Source organism: Muntiacus reevesi, chromosome 3 (genome assembly GCF_963930625.1).
Source record: "Muntiacus reevesi chromosome 3, mMunRee1.1, whole genome shotgun sequence".
Taxonomy (NCBI): Eukaryota; Metazoa; Chordata; class Mammalia; order Artiodactyla; family Cervidae; genus Muntiacus; species Muntiacus reevesi.
In genome coordinates, this window is record NC_089251.1 from 174817318 (window position 1) to 174836269 (window position 18952).

The 18952-nt window shown below is 34.3% G+C and overlaps 1 protein-coding gene across 6 annotated transcripts in view; it reads right to left on the minus strand.

Moving 5' to 3' along the window:
* STXBP5 (syntaxin binding protein 5) overlaps positions 1-18952 on the minus strand; it is a 156081-nt gene that overhangs the window by 21226 nt on the left and 115903 nt on the right. For 2 of the 6 annotated variants that reach the window (XM_065931183.1, XM_065931182.1), the window contains exons 20-23: positions 15516-15575; positions 15370-15417; positions 11145-11204; positions 4183-4233 (exon numbers count right to left, since the gene is read on the minus strand). In XM_065931183.1, the coding sequence (XP_065787255.1) occupies positions 4183-4233; positions 11145-11204; positions 15370-15417; positions 15516-15575 (219 nt within the window). The remainder of the gene's footprint in view (positions 1-4182; positions 4234-11144; positions 11205-15369; positions 15418-15515; positions 15576-18952) is intronic. The other 4 variants (XM_065931187.1, XM_065931186.1, XM_065931184.1 and 1 more) reach the window with 3 other exon arrangements.

The window sequence follows — 18952 nt, forward strand, 5'->3', positions numbered from 1 at the left end:
ACAACCCCATTCTCCTCGGGAACATTTGACATGAGTTGCATTTTTGGTTCTTCCCTTTCACTTCAACTGTATGTCTCTGATGGGATGACAAGTCCCACATTATTCTAATATTTCCATCTTCTTCTTTCCAGTACCAATCAAGTCCCATGACCAGGCCTTTATCACCCTTTATCTACAATTCCCAAGAGACCTCCCCACCTTCACTCTGTCATTGTTCTATCACAACTCAAATTTTACAAAGTACACTTTTAATTCTATCACCTCTACCTTAAAAATCCACAACGGTTCCTTTTATAGTCTTACTCAGGTTTATAAAATTCTCCACAAACATCTTCAGCCTACCATCCCGGCCCTTCTGCCCCTGCTCCCTGCTTCAGTTCACTGCGGGAAATACACCAAGCCATTCAGTGTTCTCCATATATACTTGGTACTTGCCTATGTTTTTTCTTTCTGATTGCTATCCACCTAGACGGTGTTTATTCTCCATTGCAGGTACTGTCATCCTCATGAAGTTTATCCTGATTCCTAACACCATCTATAGTTTTTCTCTTTTGAATCTTGATAGCTTTTTATCTCCCCATGGCACTAATAGCACGTTTGTTCTGTACTTATTTCTGACATGTCTTGGGCCTTGTTCTATTGTGACTGAAAATTTCTTGAGAACAAGGGCTTTTGACTCCCTGCAGAATTTAGCATAGTGCCTTGCATATGAGAGTAGTCAACCGATACTTGCTGAAGACAGACCTAGAGTTCCAAGTATCTATAGCAATGCGTTTCTGCTACACTACTGGGATATAGTAAATTTTCCAGTAGCTTCTACTATTCATATCTAATAAGTCATTCCTCAAATTGTATGTTTTCAATGCTATTGTGAAGGAAATGACTTCATAATACTGTGAAAAATGAAAAACAGGTTCAAGTCTTCTAAACTGTATTTCATTGAATTAAAAAAGGTATTACTGAATCCTACTTACACCTCCACAAAAGCTTCTTATGGTCAAATTTAGATTCATAAGTTAAAAAAATAATTCTCCCCCCAAATAATTATATACAACATAATTTCGATTATAGTTAGCCTAGAAAATAATAAAGCCACTAGTTATGATGGCAAAATGGATTATTTCTAACTATAGTTTCTAAAAATGCTCTTCTTTTGCCTGGGATTGTGCTTCCTGTTACCGATTATGACACAGGAGAAAAGAACTAGTTAATATAAATAAAACAAATGACAGCTCATTATTGGATAAGTGTAACATGGTAGTGATGCCAAATCTTAACTCTTCAGATTTCCACAGTTATTACAATAAAATAACAGAAATTTAAAATTTATTTTCTTTTGATAAAAATATGTTATTTTAATAAAACAGACACATACAAGGTGAACACACACACTGACCTATATTATCAGTTGGGACTTAGTGATATAAATGCAAATGTAAATCAGTGATATAAGAAAATATATAAGAATATATATATTCTAAATAAAAATATATAAGAAAATCTGATATTGTGAATTTTAATAAAAATTAAGCTGCATAAAAGCTTTTACTGTTATCTATTAAAATTACAATAGGTGATTCACAACAATCTTAATTCAAATGTTAATTCATAGGCCAACAAAACATTTTAATAGACTAACGATATAAAGTTTATGAACTACAACTGCATTTTTATTATATGACTTGTCTATAAAAATTAGGTTATCAAAGAAACTCCTATAGCTAGATCAATATGGGAAAATGAACTGAATCAGAATCAACTTTGAACTTCCAAAACTAAGTTGCTAATTTTACGTGTCTGGAACTGTTCGAAAACAAGTCAGAATCTTAGCAGTTCATGAATTGTAACTACCACGACGCGGCAACATTTGGCAGTTTAAGCCTACTGATAATAGCTGTTTTCCCCCAGTGACTCTCTGAAAGTGAAAGTCGCTCAGTCATCAGACTCTGTGCGACCCCATGGACTATAGTCCATGGACTTCTCCAGGCCAGAACACTGGAGTGGGCAGCCTTTCCCTTCTCCAGGGGATCTACCCAATCAAGAGATCGAACCCAGGTTTCCCGCATTGCGGGCGGATTCTTTACCATCTGAGCCACAAGGGAAGCCTCTGGCCAGTGTAAAATAATTACCAGTTAAGAATCTCTACCAAAAAATAGTTCAGTAGCATGATGACCTTAAAGGGAAATTATTTAGGCAATATAGGTATTGTTTCAATGCATGTATTAAATTAAGTAGCAGTTAGCTTAGGGCATTGAAATACGTGGGCACACAGTAAAAGATAAGCTGAATAAAGAAAGATAATCTACAAAAGTACGGAGCACACAGTTTGTCTTTTTTTTTCTGAGTTTTTCTTTTTTATTGAAGTACAGCTAATTTATAGTATTATATTAGTTTCAAGTATACAATACAATGTTTCAATGTTTTATGGATATACTCTCTTTAAAGTTATTACAAAATAATGACTATATTTCCTTGTGCTGTACAATATGGCTTTGCTGTTTATGTTTTTTTTCCATTTATTTTTATTATATATATATAAATTAATATATATACATAATATATATATTAATATATATTAGTTGGAGGCTAATTACTTTACAATATTGTAGTGGTTTTTGTCATACACTGACATGAATCAGCCATGGATTTACATGTGTTCCCCATCCCGACCCCACCTCCCGCCTCCCTCTCCATCCCATCCCTCTGGGTCTTCCCAGTGCACCAGCCCTGAGCACTGGTCTGGTCTCATGCATCCAACCTGGGCTGGTGATCTGTTTCACCCTTGACAGTATACTTGTTTCAATGCTGTTCTCTCTGAACATCCCACCCTCGCCTTCTCCCAGCACACACTTTGATTAAAACACTTAAATAGTACCTAAGTGTGAATATTCTTTTAAAATTAAATTGATATCATATTTTACTGATTTTAAAAAAGTACTCCTACATGTGTTTTCTCAGATATGTAGATACTAAATGACACAAAATCATAGTGTCACAAAAATTAAACTAATAGCATTTAGTGTTACTGAAATTCTGGGACTCTAAGAGTCTGAAGAAAACCCTGGATACTCTTGTTGGGAGGAAAAATGAATAAGGTCAGCTTCAGATACACTTGTGTTCAAATTGCATATTTCATTTTTATAGAGAAGGGAACTACCCTCTTCTCAAAACACGTTATCCTGCATTCTAGAACTTTTTCTGGGTCCCTTAACACCAGTGTTACTACAGGGCCTACCGTGCTGTCTTTGCTGTGTTCAGGAATGGAAACTCTTCCTGATGACAGTGGATGATATTATGCCTACTCATAGTAACACATTTTCTATCACAACTGAGATAAGACTATGGTTTGGAAATGCTAAAATCAGTAAGGTGAAATGGACCAATATCTAAGTCTCTACTGTACATAAAAAGATAGTCAAGGAATCTAGAGAATTAAAGTGAGAAGATGAGGTGGGTGAGCAAATACAAAGGGGCAAATCTAGTTTCTAAGACAACATGGGTGAAACCATCCATATGCAGTAATTCAAATAAAAGCAACAGAAATTTCTAAAAGAAATCTGCTTTATATGTACTATGTGAAATCTTCTTTAAATCTTTATTGAAATGTCATTTTTCCCTATTCTGGAATATTAGGAAGCTGTTTTGGAGCTGGATATAAAACAAAAGGAATATGCAAGATATATTCACTCTGCTTTCCTAATGGATAGGTTGTATATAAAGTACTACAGAGAAACAAATATCTCCCAACTTATTATCATCAAAAAGTAATATTGATTCTTGACATGAGATTCACTGTAATACAGAAAACCAATCATATATTTTAAAAATATTACTCTCATAAAAATAAGTTAATAAATCATAGTGCTCAAGATAAGTTTTCAGATGGCTAATAGAAATTAATCTAAAAATCACACAAATTTTAATCTTACACTGAATTTTGTTTAAAGTATCTAAAGATACTTTACGAGAGGATTGAGTAAACATATTATTTTGGTTTGCTTACATTTATAACTATCTTATAATATACAGATGACATCCAAAAGGCTATTATCCCTTAAACAGTCATTTTAAGCTTAATTTTCAGTGAAAATCTATTCTATGGTCATTTTAAATTTTCTTGACTATTTTGTCTTCCCATTAAAGATATTTTAACTACTGCATATTTTCATTTATTTTACTTACCTAAGTCAGGCTTTAGGTCAGTAGGCAAGCTTAACTTCCTTGACATTTTTGCTGAAAAATAAAATGCACTTTTAAAGTTCTGAAGAATATCTGATTCATTCTTATTTCTATCAATTGATCTTCAAGATAGGAGTGAATGTTTTTATTACTAAATCTAGAGACTAAGATAATTAAAATATAATTAATAATGTTATGGGTGGAAAGTAAATCTTATTTTCAGCTTTTTAAAAAGTTTGTACTTACTTGATATAATATCTTTGAGTGCTTGAAGCTCTCACTTCAAGGAAGCCTTTTAAATTCTGTTTATTTCTTAGGCTCATAGGAAAGGGTTAGGCTTTTTTAAGAGAAGCAGTCATTTCTCAGAAAGAAGATGTTGCAGATAAGGACAACAAGAGGCATAAGACTTAGTCTGGATATGTGATATAATGCAATCTTTCCATCTCCTCATCTTCACAGCTATTGGGCTCATTCTTTTTAAAATTAGTATCTTGAATATAGGACAAACCTACATCAAACTGAACTATTTGATTACATCACAAAAATATCTGGCTCATCCATTTCTTCATATATGTTAACATCTCTATTTACATTTTAGTAAAAAACAAAAATAAAAAAATCAAAGCCATGCTCAGTCTAGAGTATTTACAAAAATGTAAACTACAGAGATTTATATTTGGGATTAGAGTATTTAAAAAGTCTATGTAAAAATCTTACTGGAATTCACTTTCCATCCTCAGTTATTGCCTAAATCTATGAAGTGCTTTAAAGTTAGGTGTTTTACTACATCCATTGTTAGTGGCAGTGCATGCGTAACAGAACAGTGCTTTCTAAGTGAAATTTTGAATACACATTTGCGTGTTAATACATGAATGTATATATGGGGTTAAATTTTGGATGGTTAGGAGATATTTAAAGAACAGACCCTGCTAGTCCATAAGGGCGCCATGTAAACAAAGAGAAATCCAGTCATAGCACATAACTTCCACATCTAAAAAAATGACAAATTCATTGTTAGGGAAGCGGCATTAGGCAAAGTGGGAAGGGATGGGGGAAATCAGGTTTTTATTTTTAAGATTCATTAATCTAATTAGCATCCTTTCAAAAAACAACAAAGCGTCAAATATACGAACCAGTTTTATCCCATTTTGACAGATAATCTCAGTTAAAGCATAAAAAGTAACAGAAAACTGAAATAGCCAAATGAAATCTATCATGGCTGATCTCATATAAATGGCATTTGGTCCCATCACTGAATGGCATATATATGGGCAAACAGTGGAAACAGTGTCAGACTTTATTTTTTGGGGCTCCAAAATCACTGCAGATTGTGACTGCAGTCATGAAATTAAAAGATGCTTGCTCCTTGGAAGAAAAGTTATGACCAACCTAGACGGCATATTAAAAAGCAGAGACATTACTTTGCCAACAAAGGTCCACCTTGTCAAAGCTATGACTTTTCCAGTAGCCATGTATGGATGTGAGAGTTGGACTATAAAGAAAGCTGAGAGCCGAAGAATTGATGCTTTTGAACTGTGGTGTTGGAGAAGACTCTTGAGAGTCCCTTGGACTGCAAGGAGATCCAACCAGTCCATCCTAAAGGAGATCAGCCCTGAATATTCATTGGAAGGACTGATGCTGAAATTGAAACTCCAATACTTTGGCCACCTGATGTAAAGAATTGACTCATTGAAAAGACCCTGATACTGGGAAAGATTGATGGCGGGAGGAGAAGGGGACAACAGAGGATGAGATGTCTGGATGGCATCACTGACTCAATGGACATGAGTTTGAGTAAACTTTGGGAGTTAGTGATGGACAGGGAGGCCTGGCGTGCTGCAGTCCATGGGGCTGCAAAGAGTCGGACATGACTAAGTGACTGAACTGAATTCTACCCAACTCTAAACATTTTCTAAAATGCAACATCTAACTTTTGAAAGAAGTTAGAAGTTTTTATTACATATCATAGGTACAATGTACTCGGACTAATAATATCTACATAATAACTGAAGGAGAAAAACTAGCTTGGTATAGTCTAAAGATACCCTTTTACAATCAGATGTGTATGCCCCTCTAGACCTGACTACTCTGATATGATTAAGTTATTCTGTATCTTTAGGATCAGTGCTTATAAATATTGAATGTGCATATGTATCATCTGGGGATCTTGTTAAATCAGATTCTTGCACTTCTAACAGGCTCCCAGGAGATGCCAGTCTGTGGAGCATTAAGGTCCCTAGACAACAAGTAACTTCAAGATAGGAAACAAGACTAATTCATGAAACCCATATGTAGATACAGTAAGTCCACAGCAAAAATTCTTGAATAAGCTTCAAAATCTTGTTTGTAAAACATGAAATGTCAAGTATGGTGGTTAGGATTGGATTTGGAATCAGATCAGATATTACCGTGTATCTAATTCAATGAACTACTAGGTGTGTGACCTTAGGTCAACCACTTTGCCTCTATAAATCTCAAATTTCACCTGGAAAACAGAAATGGATAATAATGCCAACTTTATAGTTTTGAAGATTATATAAGAAGACATAAGCAAAACATTAAGTGTAATATCTGACACAGTGTAGAGCTGATAAACATTACTATTAATACTAAACAAGTGAAATAATTTTCATAAGCTGTAAAATGTTATACAGATGAGCCATTAATATACTTGTAAACAGCCCAATATTTCTTTAATTCTACAGTAATTAAATCCCAATTCTACCCCAATTAACTAAAAAAACAAAATGGAAAACAATTTTTAGGACATAAATATAGAATGGCATGTACAACTATAAGCTCAACCTTTTTGAAGTTCATTTCAAAAAGTAAATTCAATAACTGTAGAAAGAGAAACAATCTGAGTAATCTGTAAGATATGTTTATGAGGAAGGGGAGAGGGGACGTGCTGGAGGGGGAAAGATTTAATTCCTCAGCATTTCCTGTATAATTTGCATTCATGTCTTCAGGCTCCTAGCCCTTTCTTTTGTAGTCTCCATCTAAACTCAGCTGATGAACTGATCACGTCATTTCAGATACTGAATTTTTCCACAGTAGTATTTCAACTTTTTATAAAGTTTTAATTTTATCTGTTGATATTCTCCATCTTGTTCACTATGACCACTTTCCTACTTTAGTACTTGAACATATTACAGCAGCTGTTTTAAAACTCTTGGTTGCTAATTTCAACATCTAGGCCATCTTGTGGTCTGTTTCTACTGAATGATTTTTAAAATTCTTGATTATGGGTCATATTGAGTTGGCCAAAAAATTAGTTTGGATTTTCTCATAAGCACCTACAGAAAACCTGAACTTTTTGGCCAACCCAATACTTCTTGTGATTTTGAATCTTTATTTCACATGCCTAGGACCTTTTGATTGAATGTGGACATAAGCTTTGATTGAATAGTGGACAATATGTTGAAGTTGAGTATGGATTATATCATCAACCTTAACAGGTGTTGAGTTTTAGTCTGTCATGCAGTTAAATTCCTGGTGGATCCTTCTGATCACTCTTGGCTTTATTCTTTATTAGGGTGGGTCTGTATCAGTTAGAACTTTGTTTTAGGGTACGGCTTTCACGCTAAGAAGTGATCCTTACTCTTAACACGTGGCCTTTCTGGGATTTCAACAGAATGACTGAGGTGATCAGCAAGGTTTCACTACATCTATTCCTAGCACCACATGACTTCTCGTGTCACTGGGCAGCTCTCAGCCTCACAGCAGGGGCCTGAGGCCTGGTGGTGGGTGGAGTCTCGATCAGCTCACATGCGGCCCAGGCCGAAGGCAAGGACCTACACTGAACCTACACACAAGACTTCTAGGAATGCCCCTTGGAGCAGTTCCTTTCTCTCCAGTGTCCACCCTCACAAGTTCAAGTCACTTTAGCAGCCCAGAACTTCCATTTCTTCCTCCTTAGCCTACTGAGGCTACAATTCCAGTTGGGTTCGAATCACTCTGCAGGGCAACAGGAAAGTACTCTCCCGTCAGAGAGAGCTGGGGCAATTGTGTGGCTTACCTCATGCCCTTTCTTCTCTTGAGGATGACAGTCCTGGATTGCTCAAAGACTGGAAATCAGAGCCTCATGAATTTTTACTAGTTTTACTATTGTTTTCTGTGAGACACTAGGTTCCAAACCTAAGGTCTGAAGTTGAAATTTAGGCCAAACGTTTCTATCTTTCAGTTTTGGTAACTATTTCTGAGGAATATCTTTGTTCTCAGGTCTGTTTAGCCAGCCTCCATGGTGGCGGTCCACAAGAGGGGGATCCATCTCTGGAGAACCTATAGTTAATCCTCCTGCTTACAGATTGTACCCTGTTTGTAAATTTATGAGCAAGCAGCTGCAGACTTTATCCAGCACTTCCTGGAGGTCATATTTTTACTTTTCAGGAGTCTCAGAAGTACTTGCCAACACAGTTATCTAGTCAGTTGATTTTATCACCCTGGAAAAGAAACTTCTGTCCATGCTTTGAAGTTATCCAGCTTCCAATGAGGTCTTCAAACTGAAAACATATCATCTGAATGAGTTCCCGGAAGTCAAATTGTCTGTTTTTCTCTTCTTCATTTGTGTATTCTTCAACTCTTGCCCCTGAAACCCAGTACCTTTCTTGTTTTGAAATCCTTTGTCACTAGAAGCTATAAAATAGCTCTCATTTTCTATGCCTTTGTCCACAGTAGAAACAATGGAATGGCAGTAAAGAAGTTTATTCAATTTGGAGAAAACTGCAGTCAGAGATAATATCTCAGCAGGCTGCTAACCCGTCTCTGCTCTCTCTTTTTATAAATCTGAATGAGAATATCAAGTTGGCTGGCTGAATTAAGCAGTAAAGAGCTGCATTTGCTTGGAAAGAATAATGAAGTTATACTTGATCACAATAATCATGTCTGCAATAGTGGTTTCAATACCAATGAAAGATGCGTGATGTTTAAGAAAAGCAAATCTTGAGGCAAGGGGATTGACTAGACCATTATATTAGAGATGACAGCTCTGTCATGGTTGATGCTTTTTAGTTCTTTACGAAGAAAAGTTTCTCTGTTACAGAGATTCTTACTGCTTCTCTGAATTTAAACAGATGCTTTGTAATTTTCCTTTAGCTTCTCTACCCACTGTGTTTCACATTTTATTTTTCTAAGGATGATTTCTTAAAGGAAAACAGAACTATAACTTCTGCTTTTTAGAATGTGGCTTTTATATTAAATAACATACCCACAATTCAAGGTAAAATGACTTCTTCTAATGACACTATGAAGAAGATGCCAAAAAAGCAAATGGATCTTTATTATCGAGAAAGGTTCAATAGTTAGAATAAAGTGGCAAGATCACTTTTCTCACCGGCAGAGATCCAATGCAACTCTTTTCAAGGATAATGTTTAAAATGTATGCATATTAAATAAGAGCAATCAGAACTTAAAAAAAAAAAAAAAGACTAAAAATCAGCTTGTAGGATAGAGCAAGTGATCCCAGGGGAAAATGGGACCAAGAAATAGAAACTCTCCTATCACACATTATTTTAATAGCTATTAGAACTAATAATATCAATTTCTACCTCCCATGCTAGAATATAAATTCTGTTAATTTGGGAGCAATCTATTTTGCAAAATACTGCATCCATGTATATGTGTCTAGCTCTTAGTGTGCATGTTCAATAAACATGACAAAGAATGAAAATATAAATAAACAAAAGCTGTCATTGGAATTTTTAAAAAGAAGCTGTATTTCTTCACAAGCGAAATTAGATAAAGAGAAAAACAGGACAAATTAAATATAAGTTTGTTAATCAAAATGACAACTTTTGGAAATACAAGACACTTATCGATTACCTAAAATGAAGGAGAAACTTTAGAGAGATACTAATACCTGCCTGGTAAAGACCTGGCTATTATTACAAGCTCTCTTAATTCTTGATCTCCTAGAGGTTTTGTCTTCAATATTTTCCCCATCTCTATGTACTTTTCACAAATTCATAAAATATAACATCCAGGATATCATCATAATTAAAGACATCTCATAGCATTTCCTAGAGAAGGCATTAAACAAACTTAACATAGTTAAGTGCCACGGGCTGAACTGTTCCCCGAAATTGGTATGCTGAAACCTTAAGCATCACTTAGGGCTTCAGAATGTGACCTATGTGGAGGCAGGACCTTTAAAGAGGTGATGAAGTTGAAATGAGGTCACTAAGTGGATACACCAATCCAATCTGATAGGCACGTATAAGAAGAAATCTGGACATACAGACACACCAGGGGTTCATGTGCCTAGAAGAGAGACTATGTGAAAACACAGCAAGAAGGCAGCTAACTTCAAGTCAAGGACAGAGGCCTCAGAGGAGAAAACAAAAACACACACACACAAAAAACCTGTTACTGCCTTGATCTTGGAATTTTAGCCTCCAGAACCATTCTAGAGAAAGTAAATTTCTACTGTTTAAGCCACTCAGTTTGCGGTATTTTCCTATGGCAACTCTACCAAATAAATATAATAAGTAATGACATAAAATAGATTGCCACATTAATATTAATAGTTCTGGTCAAACAACTGTTGACAAAAAATACTTCAGTAATGTAATTTTAATTTGGACTAATTTTCTTTATGTTAGGAAGCAAACAGAAAGTTATTTCTAGAAAGATCACTGTATAGGCTTTGAATTTAAGAAAAAGATGATTCTATAGACGCATATACAGTAAGTACTGGTATATAAAACACAGACTTTGCTGAGCAGATTTTATTATGAAATTTGACAGAAAATACAGTCAGAAACAGAATTAGAGTTTGAACACATGATATGCCAAAGTCCTCAGACTTTAGTCATCCTGAAAAAGAAAAAGAAATTCATTTAGAGGAACTCTGACTTATACAATGGTTTTAAAGTACCTGTCTGTGAAATTTAGTTCTTGACCAAGTAGGGGTAAGTATTAACATTACATAATAATCTTTTTTTCAAAGTAGAAAATATTAAAGTTACCTGTAAAAGGGGTTTTAATGAATACTTGACTCATCTTCTCTTTCAAGACAAGCTTCTGTTCTTTCAATGGCCATATTGAGGATTAAATATAAAGATGAACTTCTACAGGTGTAGCAACCACATTTTGGGATGAATATTGGGGGATATAAACTAGAAATATCAGTACTAATTTGTTTTATAATAAATTAGAATAATTTTAAAACTTAAAATTCTATTTAGAACAAAACAAAGAAATCTAAAAATTGTAAACAAAAACCAAAAAAAATTCTACTTAATTTCATACATATCTTTTCAAATTCATACAGAAAATTCCAAACAAACCTCTGAGAACTTGTTTTTCAAATTGTAAGCATAAATGAAATTGGGAAGAGAGCACAAGAAGAGGCCACACATTATGAAAGCAGAGACATGCTGCAGTACAGGATCAGGAAACTGGGATTCTGACCTTGACTACGTCATTACCATGTGATATTACTTTGGATATGCATTTGACTTCTTTGAGGCTCAAATTCTTCTCTTGAAAAATAAAAAGGCTGAATTGCTTTAAAATGTAGGATTTAATGAGTCAGCGATTTAAAATATGATTCAGAACAGATTTAAGTCTGTTAGAACACTTAAATATAAAAAAGGAGTAACTGGGACACATGTGGTGGCAGAGTGGTAAAGAACCCATCTGCCAGTGCAGGAGACGCAAGAGACGTGGGTTTGGTCCTGGGTTGGGAAGATCCCCTGGAGGTGGAAAAGGCCAGCCACTCCAGTGCTCTTGCCTGGAGAATCCCACGCATAGAGGAGGAGCCTTGTGGGCAACAGTCCATGGGGCTGCAGGGAGTGACATGCCTGAGCAACTGAGCATGTACACGTGTATAGGAGAACTCATGAAAACAGCACCTGGGCATTATTTTCATTTAAATTTCTTCAAAACTTACTTCAGTTTTTGCTAAGCAAGAAAACCAATCATTCCCAAAGTAACAGCTAATTCAGAAATTTGAGAAATTAAAAAGGGCCCTGCAGGTATTATCTTTCTTATATTAACAAATACCATATGACAAACGCCTAGTGTAATATGTAGAACTTACAGGTGCTCATTACATAGAGCTATTGCTTCTGCTTGTTTTGGCACAGCACTAACTAAGCGACCTTATTTCCTGACTCTCTATTCTTTAATCTCCAATAGTACTTCCTCCTCACACTTTCATTCCTTTTACATGGATATTAGTAATAAAATGGGACATGGGCAGGATAAGAGACTACAGAACAGAACTAGGTATCTACTTTCTGAATAAAGTACTCATGATGAGACAGAATAATCTTCAGAGAAGTTTAATCAAAATCTACCAAAGAATGCTAACATCTGGACCATATTTTATTCACAAGTATATCATGAAAAACTTGTTTAATACTTTAACAAAGATACATATTTTAGGACTATTTTTATATAAGCTTGGAATAACAAAAAGCTTTATATATTTCTGAAATTTTATAAAATGTAAATACTGAATAAAAAATTGCTAACCAATCTTATTTTCAAAATGATTTACAGAAATCACTAACTATGGGAAAGTTACTGATTTTTAAAATACTGGCCATTAAGATTTTTAGTAACAAAAATTAATCATAAAGCATAAACAGGCAAAACAAATCACTATATGCATAGGGATGCTACAGCTGCATTATATGGTACACTGAGCTATATTTTTACTGTTAATTCACAAGACTACAGTTCTGTCTTTTTAGGCTGTTATTCTTTTTCTTTTTTTTTTTTTAGGCTGTTATTCTTATGCATGAACAATGACCTCACTGTCAGTGTCATTTACCTGAGTTAACTGTCAGTTAGGAAACAATGAAGCCAGGCTTCAGATAGACAGGTCAGGGAACTCTACTGTTGACTCCTGTTACTTTCACTTGAGTCTGCTCTTTGAGAAAGGTAGACTTCCAGGCACTGTATATTTCAGTTGGGTGATGGGTACCATGATGGCACCCATGAGCTAGAGCTTAGACAGAGTTTGATTATGAGCCATCTTTTTACTTTTCCAGGTTACCATGTAGATAAAACAGGGTCATAACCAGATGGTCTAGTTATAAGTCATATGACAGATTTGTCTTTGAATCCTCACAGGCTTCAGTAAATTTCCTTAAGAGGTAACACAGTACAGTGTTGAAGAGGACAAACAGTGGAGTTGGACAACCTCAGTGTAGACTGTGGCTCTGACAAGTGCTGGCTGTGTAGCCAAGAGATACTCTGTACACTCTCTGACATTGCTGTCATATGTAAAACAGGGAAATGACAGTAAGTAGCTAAGAGGTTACTGAGTGGATTGAATAAGAAAATGAAGAAGAAATGGAGAAGTACGTTTTTTCTTCTGTATCACTTGGGATATATGTTGGAAATATAAAAATATAAGTTACAAAGTAAGTCACAGGGATGTAATGTATAGCACAGGGAACGTGCTCACAAACACTGTAATAACTCTGTATGGTGGGTAATGATTAAAATGTTGAAATCTTGTACTCAACATTGTATATCTGAAACTAATCTAATAGTTTGTCAATTATACGTCAATAGAAAATACTGAAAGAATCCAACTGAAAACAAATACAGACATATATAAACCACAGCTGCAACTGTGGTTTCTGGAAGTGAAAAATAATTACGTATAACTGTATAACTAACATAAGTTTGAAAAGTTGAAGAAAGTCAACATGTCTCCCCAAAAATATAGCTATAGAAGCTGGCATGACAAAAAAACTTGTTGTTAACATTCCTGCTTATTTTTTTTTATGCTGCCAAAGAACTATCCTTCCAATAATATTCTCAATTCTAAGAAATTAATTGAAGTCTTTCAAATAATCATACTCAGATAGATATTCCATGTTATATATTCATTACACAGAAAAAAATGAAAATTGAGTCAATACATTTAACAAAGTAACATAATCCTAGGGTCAAAAATCAAACAGATAAATTATTCAAAAATTTTAATTATATACAAAGTAACTTTCACATAAGGCAAAATTCTTAAGTAATTAAACTCTGCAAGTTCTTTGATAAATTGTACATACAAAGTCCCTTCAAATTTTTCAAATTATATGAAAGTAAAAGAATCTCTAAAGTACTACTAAGATAGTAGAGGTTGAAAAAAAATTATGCAACAGTGCTCGTAGCTAATGAAAGTGATTGAAATATTACCTGATGATTCACTAAGGTACCACAAATACAAAGAAGTGAACAATTGATTCTCCATAAATGAAGTGCCCTTTGCCCAAGAATAAATCGCCTTATTCAAAAAATGACCACAGGTGCTAAAAGTCAGCCAATGTTAATATGACTAAACAGGGTTCAATTTACAACATACAGACAATATGGTGCTATTTCTAAGAGTTTTTGAAATTTAATTTTACTACATATAAAACTTTGAGTTGAAAAAAAGTAAATCTATTCCAGCTACTGAGAAATTCATCTAATTTAATACAATTCAATGAATATATGGAGAGAGTTTGGGGGGAAATAAATATTAATAATATAATAAAAATTTTGGGCTTAAACCAAAGATTAAAGGTATTCTCTTTTAGTAAAATGGTGTTTCTCTGGCTTTTAAAAATCTTCAGACAAAATTCAAATTTTTATGACTAAAAAATCCTATTTGGATTATATCCCTAAAATTAACTATGTATTTTATCCCCCAACTTGAAACTTTGAAAATCCTGGACTGAGTAATTAATTTCAAAGTACCACTCATTTTTACTTGGGGGGCAAGAGTCCTAGAAAATTCCTATTTAACTTAAAGCTAGTATAGATTATAGCCTAAACGTCAGTCTTTCAAAGAACCATTTCCTTGAAATCTGGAGTCTTAATAATGTGAGGAGGATAGAGTAAAGGCAGGAAAAAACACAAATACATAAAAAAAATTCACAACCTTGGAGTAAAAAATTGAACTACTTGTGTCATAAATTGAACCCTGCTTTATTTTAAAATAAGCAAAAATAAAAATTAATAGAATAATTCACACAGTTAAGCCAGAGGAAGAACTGCAACCCCAATTTAACTGATTTTTAATAATTACTGTCCCAATGAGTTTAGAAGAAACACAGCCCAAGAGATTATCATTTAGCATAGGAATAACAAATTAATATATACAAAATGCAACGCATTAGATAATTTTCTGATGCTGAGTTAGCATTGCATATAGCAAGGATTAGAAACAAAATAGAAATGTCTATTTCCTACCTATATCACTGGCTACCATCTTGGAAAACTTTCTGCTTTTGATCTTCACTGAAAATAATATTTTGATATAAAAATGTCAAAATCTATTCAAAGTAAACTAAATGAATTAAATGTAATTAAAAGAAAATACTTTAAAGATACTATACCCTTTTCTATAAAATTATTCATTTTTTGTTCATCATCTGAATTGTGGGGTGATGAAGAACCTACACAAATGAAGACAATGGAAGGAACAGGCATACAGTCAGTCACAAACACTGAGTTGTCACAGGAAAAAGTACAAACAAAGTAGTCTGGTAACACCGAGGATAAGTTCCCACACTACTGGCCACAAGAAAATACTGTGTATATACTTAATAAAAATTCATATAATATTACAGTAGCAATAGCAATCAGTAATACATTATTTTTCATGGTAGACTAACCTCTAGTATATATATTAACTCTAACCTATAATAATTTTTCCATAAGATACAAGTATTTGGCAAAATCTTCGTATATATTGTAAGTTTGAGAATAAAGAAAATATAAGGAACTGTTTGTGAAATAAAATGTAAAAGTTCTTGATATTAGTTAACTGAGTAAGGTTTATCTAGTGGATGCTTTTGAACTGTGGTGTTGGAGAAGACTCTTGAGAGTCCCTTGGACTGCAAGGAGATCCAACCAGTCTATCCTAAAGGAGATCAGTCCTGGGTGTTCACTGGAAGGACTGATGCTGAAGCTGAAACTCCAATCCTTTGGCCACCTGATGCAAAGAGTTGACTCATTTGAAAAGACCCTGATGCTGGGAGGGATTGGGGGCAGGAGAAGAAGGGGACGACAGAGGATGAGATGGCTGGATGGCATCAGTGACTCGATGGACATGAGTTTGAGTAAGCTCCAGGAGTTGGTGATGGACAGGGAGGCCTGGCGTGCTGCGATTCATGGGGTCGCAAAGAGTCGGGCACGACTGAGCGACTGAACTGAACTGACTGGGAGGTACACAGAATCCTGTGCAAATACTATCCTGGTGAGGTTAATTTTAGAGTTCGCTTTCTAGATACGAACTTTAAAATTTTATATAAATTGTACTATTACCATACAGGTCTTTAAAAATACAGAGGATATTACTTATAATTTTAGGTATGTTCAAATATTCACTTAAATTTAATGAGGTATGAAATATTTTATTTCGACTGTGACTTTCCATAAGCTTATCTAATACTTTTATAACTGAGATTTGTCTTTTTTTCTTAAAAAGATGTTTCTAAATTTTCATTGTATTTCTTTAACTTCTAACACAAATCTTTTTATAAAGGAAATTCTAAGCAGTATTCTAGTTGACTATGACAGTCAAACTATATATTCTTTAAAAGACAGTTCAAATGACAGCCATTAAAATTTTCAAAATCTCTCCAGCTTATAAATCACTTCCCTTCCTCGGAATTCCTGTAAAAGTTTACCTGTTACTTTTCTTATGATGTTAATCACTTAACAGCTTACATTTTGAGTTTACACACATTTGGCCTTTCTCACTGAGCTGAAGTGAGAAGCTGGGACCCCATCTGATTGATCTTTCCATCCCTTTAGGACTCAGCGGAGTGCTCTGCCTGTAGGAATCTCTAAATAAACATTTGCTGAACGAATGAAGCTTTCTCGCTAGAAGTGAATGTCTAGAATATAACTGGAAGTAAATACAGCGGTTTTTCTGTGCTGATTTCTTTTTTATACCAATGAAAGTACTGAACCTTAATAAATAAGGTCGAAATTTGACCTTTCCCCACAAAATCATACTTTCTTTCTTTGGCCAGGTGGAAAATATCCTTGACGTCTCTTCTCAGTACAAGTAAAACCTGCCAACATTGGCAGGAGCCAATTACTTCTAAAATAGTCTCATAAAAATTACTCTTCTAAAACTACCTTATTGCTGCTAAATAGCATTTATAGAGCCTCATAAAGTCTATATCAAAAAATATCACACAGGAAACAATGAGAATACAAATAAGTGCCCTCCTTTCTCATATAAATATAATTCAGATTTAAAGAGGATAATGGCTATGAGAAGATATTATATATAATTTAAAATACTATTCATCTCTGACACTATATAATCACATGAATGTACAAAAATTAATACTTATTTTATTCGATATATTTTATATCAGAGTAATAGCAAGATAACATATCCTAACATGAATATAAAATTATAAAAATGTTCAGTAACTCCAACAGAAAAATAGGCAACATAAGCCATAAACGTAAGTAAAAGAAGCAGATCTTTTTCCCGCTAACTGAAACTGCCTACTACTAGTTGTCATAACTTCCATGATAGCTTATGAAAAAGTTTCAAAAATGTTTTTAGCATTTCCTACTTGAATATATTTTACAAATTACTATGATTAAACAAACACAGAAAATACATACAGCTTTAATTTTTTTTTTCTCTAAGGTACATGGAAACTCCTGAGGTCACCATGTCATAATATGTGGCCCTGTGTTTTCTTCAATTTCAAATGTATATATACATATACATACATACATACACACACATACAGTACTAAAAATATCCCAACATTACTGAAGTGCTCAGTGAAGCAATCTGAGTTCTTTGAAATAAAGATCAAACAGAGATGGCAGAAATAATTTTCTATGTTAATTCAGGATGGCAAGAATTTGCTATTTCAGAGGTATTGTTGCTTTATTTAAAAATAAACAGAAAGGGAAAACTATACTCGTAATTTGGATTTTCTCAGGATGTTTTTGAATAGAGATGATATTAGTTGGCTAAACTGTTCGGATTATAAATTTTGGTTATGGGATTTAAAATTTTCAAAAATTTTCTCCTCACTTATATGTATTATTTCAAATGAACACATTAGTTGTGATAAAGGGCACTTGACTACTTTTCATTTTCTATAATAGAGGTACTCTTCTTAGTATTTGTGATTCAGTTGAACTTCCAACTCACTTTTTATGCATTTCTTCTTCTCTCATAAATACAAACATTGTTTTCTAGTAACTATATCCAGAGGTTTATTATGATTTCTATGATAGTTCTTAATATTCATGCATGACTAACATTTACCTCCTGGTATATAAAACATATTTTAGGTACAATTATTGCCTACTATTTTGGGTTTCGGAGAAGGCAATGGCACCCCACTCTAGTACTCTTGCCTGGAAAATACCATGGATGGAGGAGCCTGGTAGGCTGCAGTCCATGGGGTCGCTAAGAGTCGGACACGACTGAGCGACTTACTTTCATTTTTCACTTTCATGCATTGGAGAAGGAAATGGCAACCCACTCCAGTGTTCTTGCCTGGAGAATCCCAGGGACGGGGGAGCCTGGTGGGCTGCTGTCTATGGGCTCGCACAGAGTCGGACACGACTGGAGCAACTTAGTAGCAGCAGCAGTTTGGTTTGCTTTTGTAACAGCGGTCTTTCCTGGTATGCATGAATGGATACGACTCTTCAAAAACTCTTCAAACTTCCAGAGCACAATCAAAGGCTAAACTAAATAAAAGTTTTTGTCTAAAGATAAGAATCTGTGGTTTATCAATAATTTCTGAGGTCACAATTTTTACTTTGCATTTCAAACACCTGA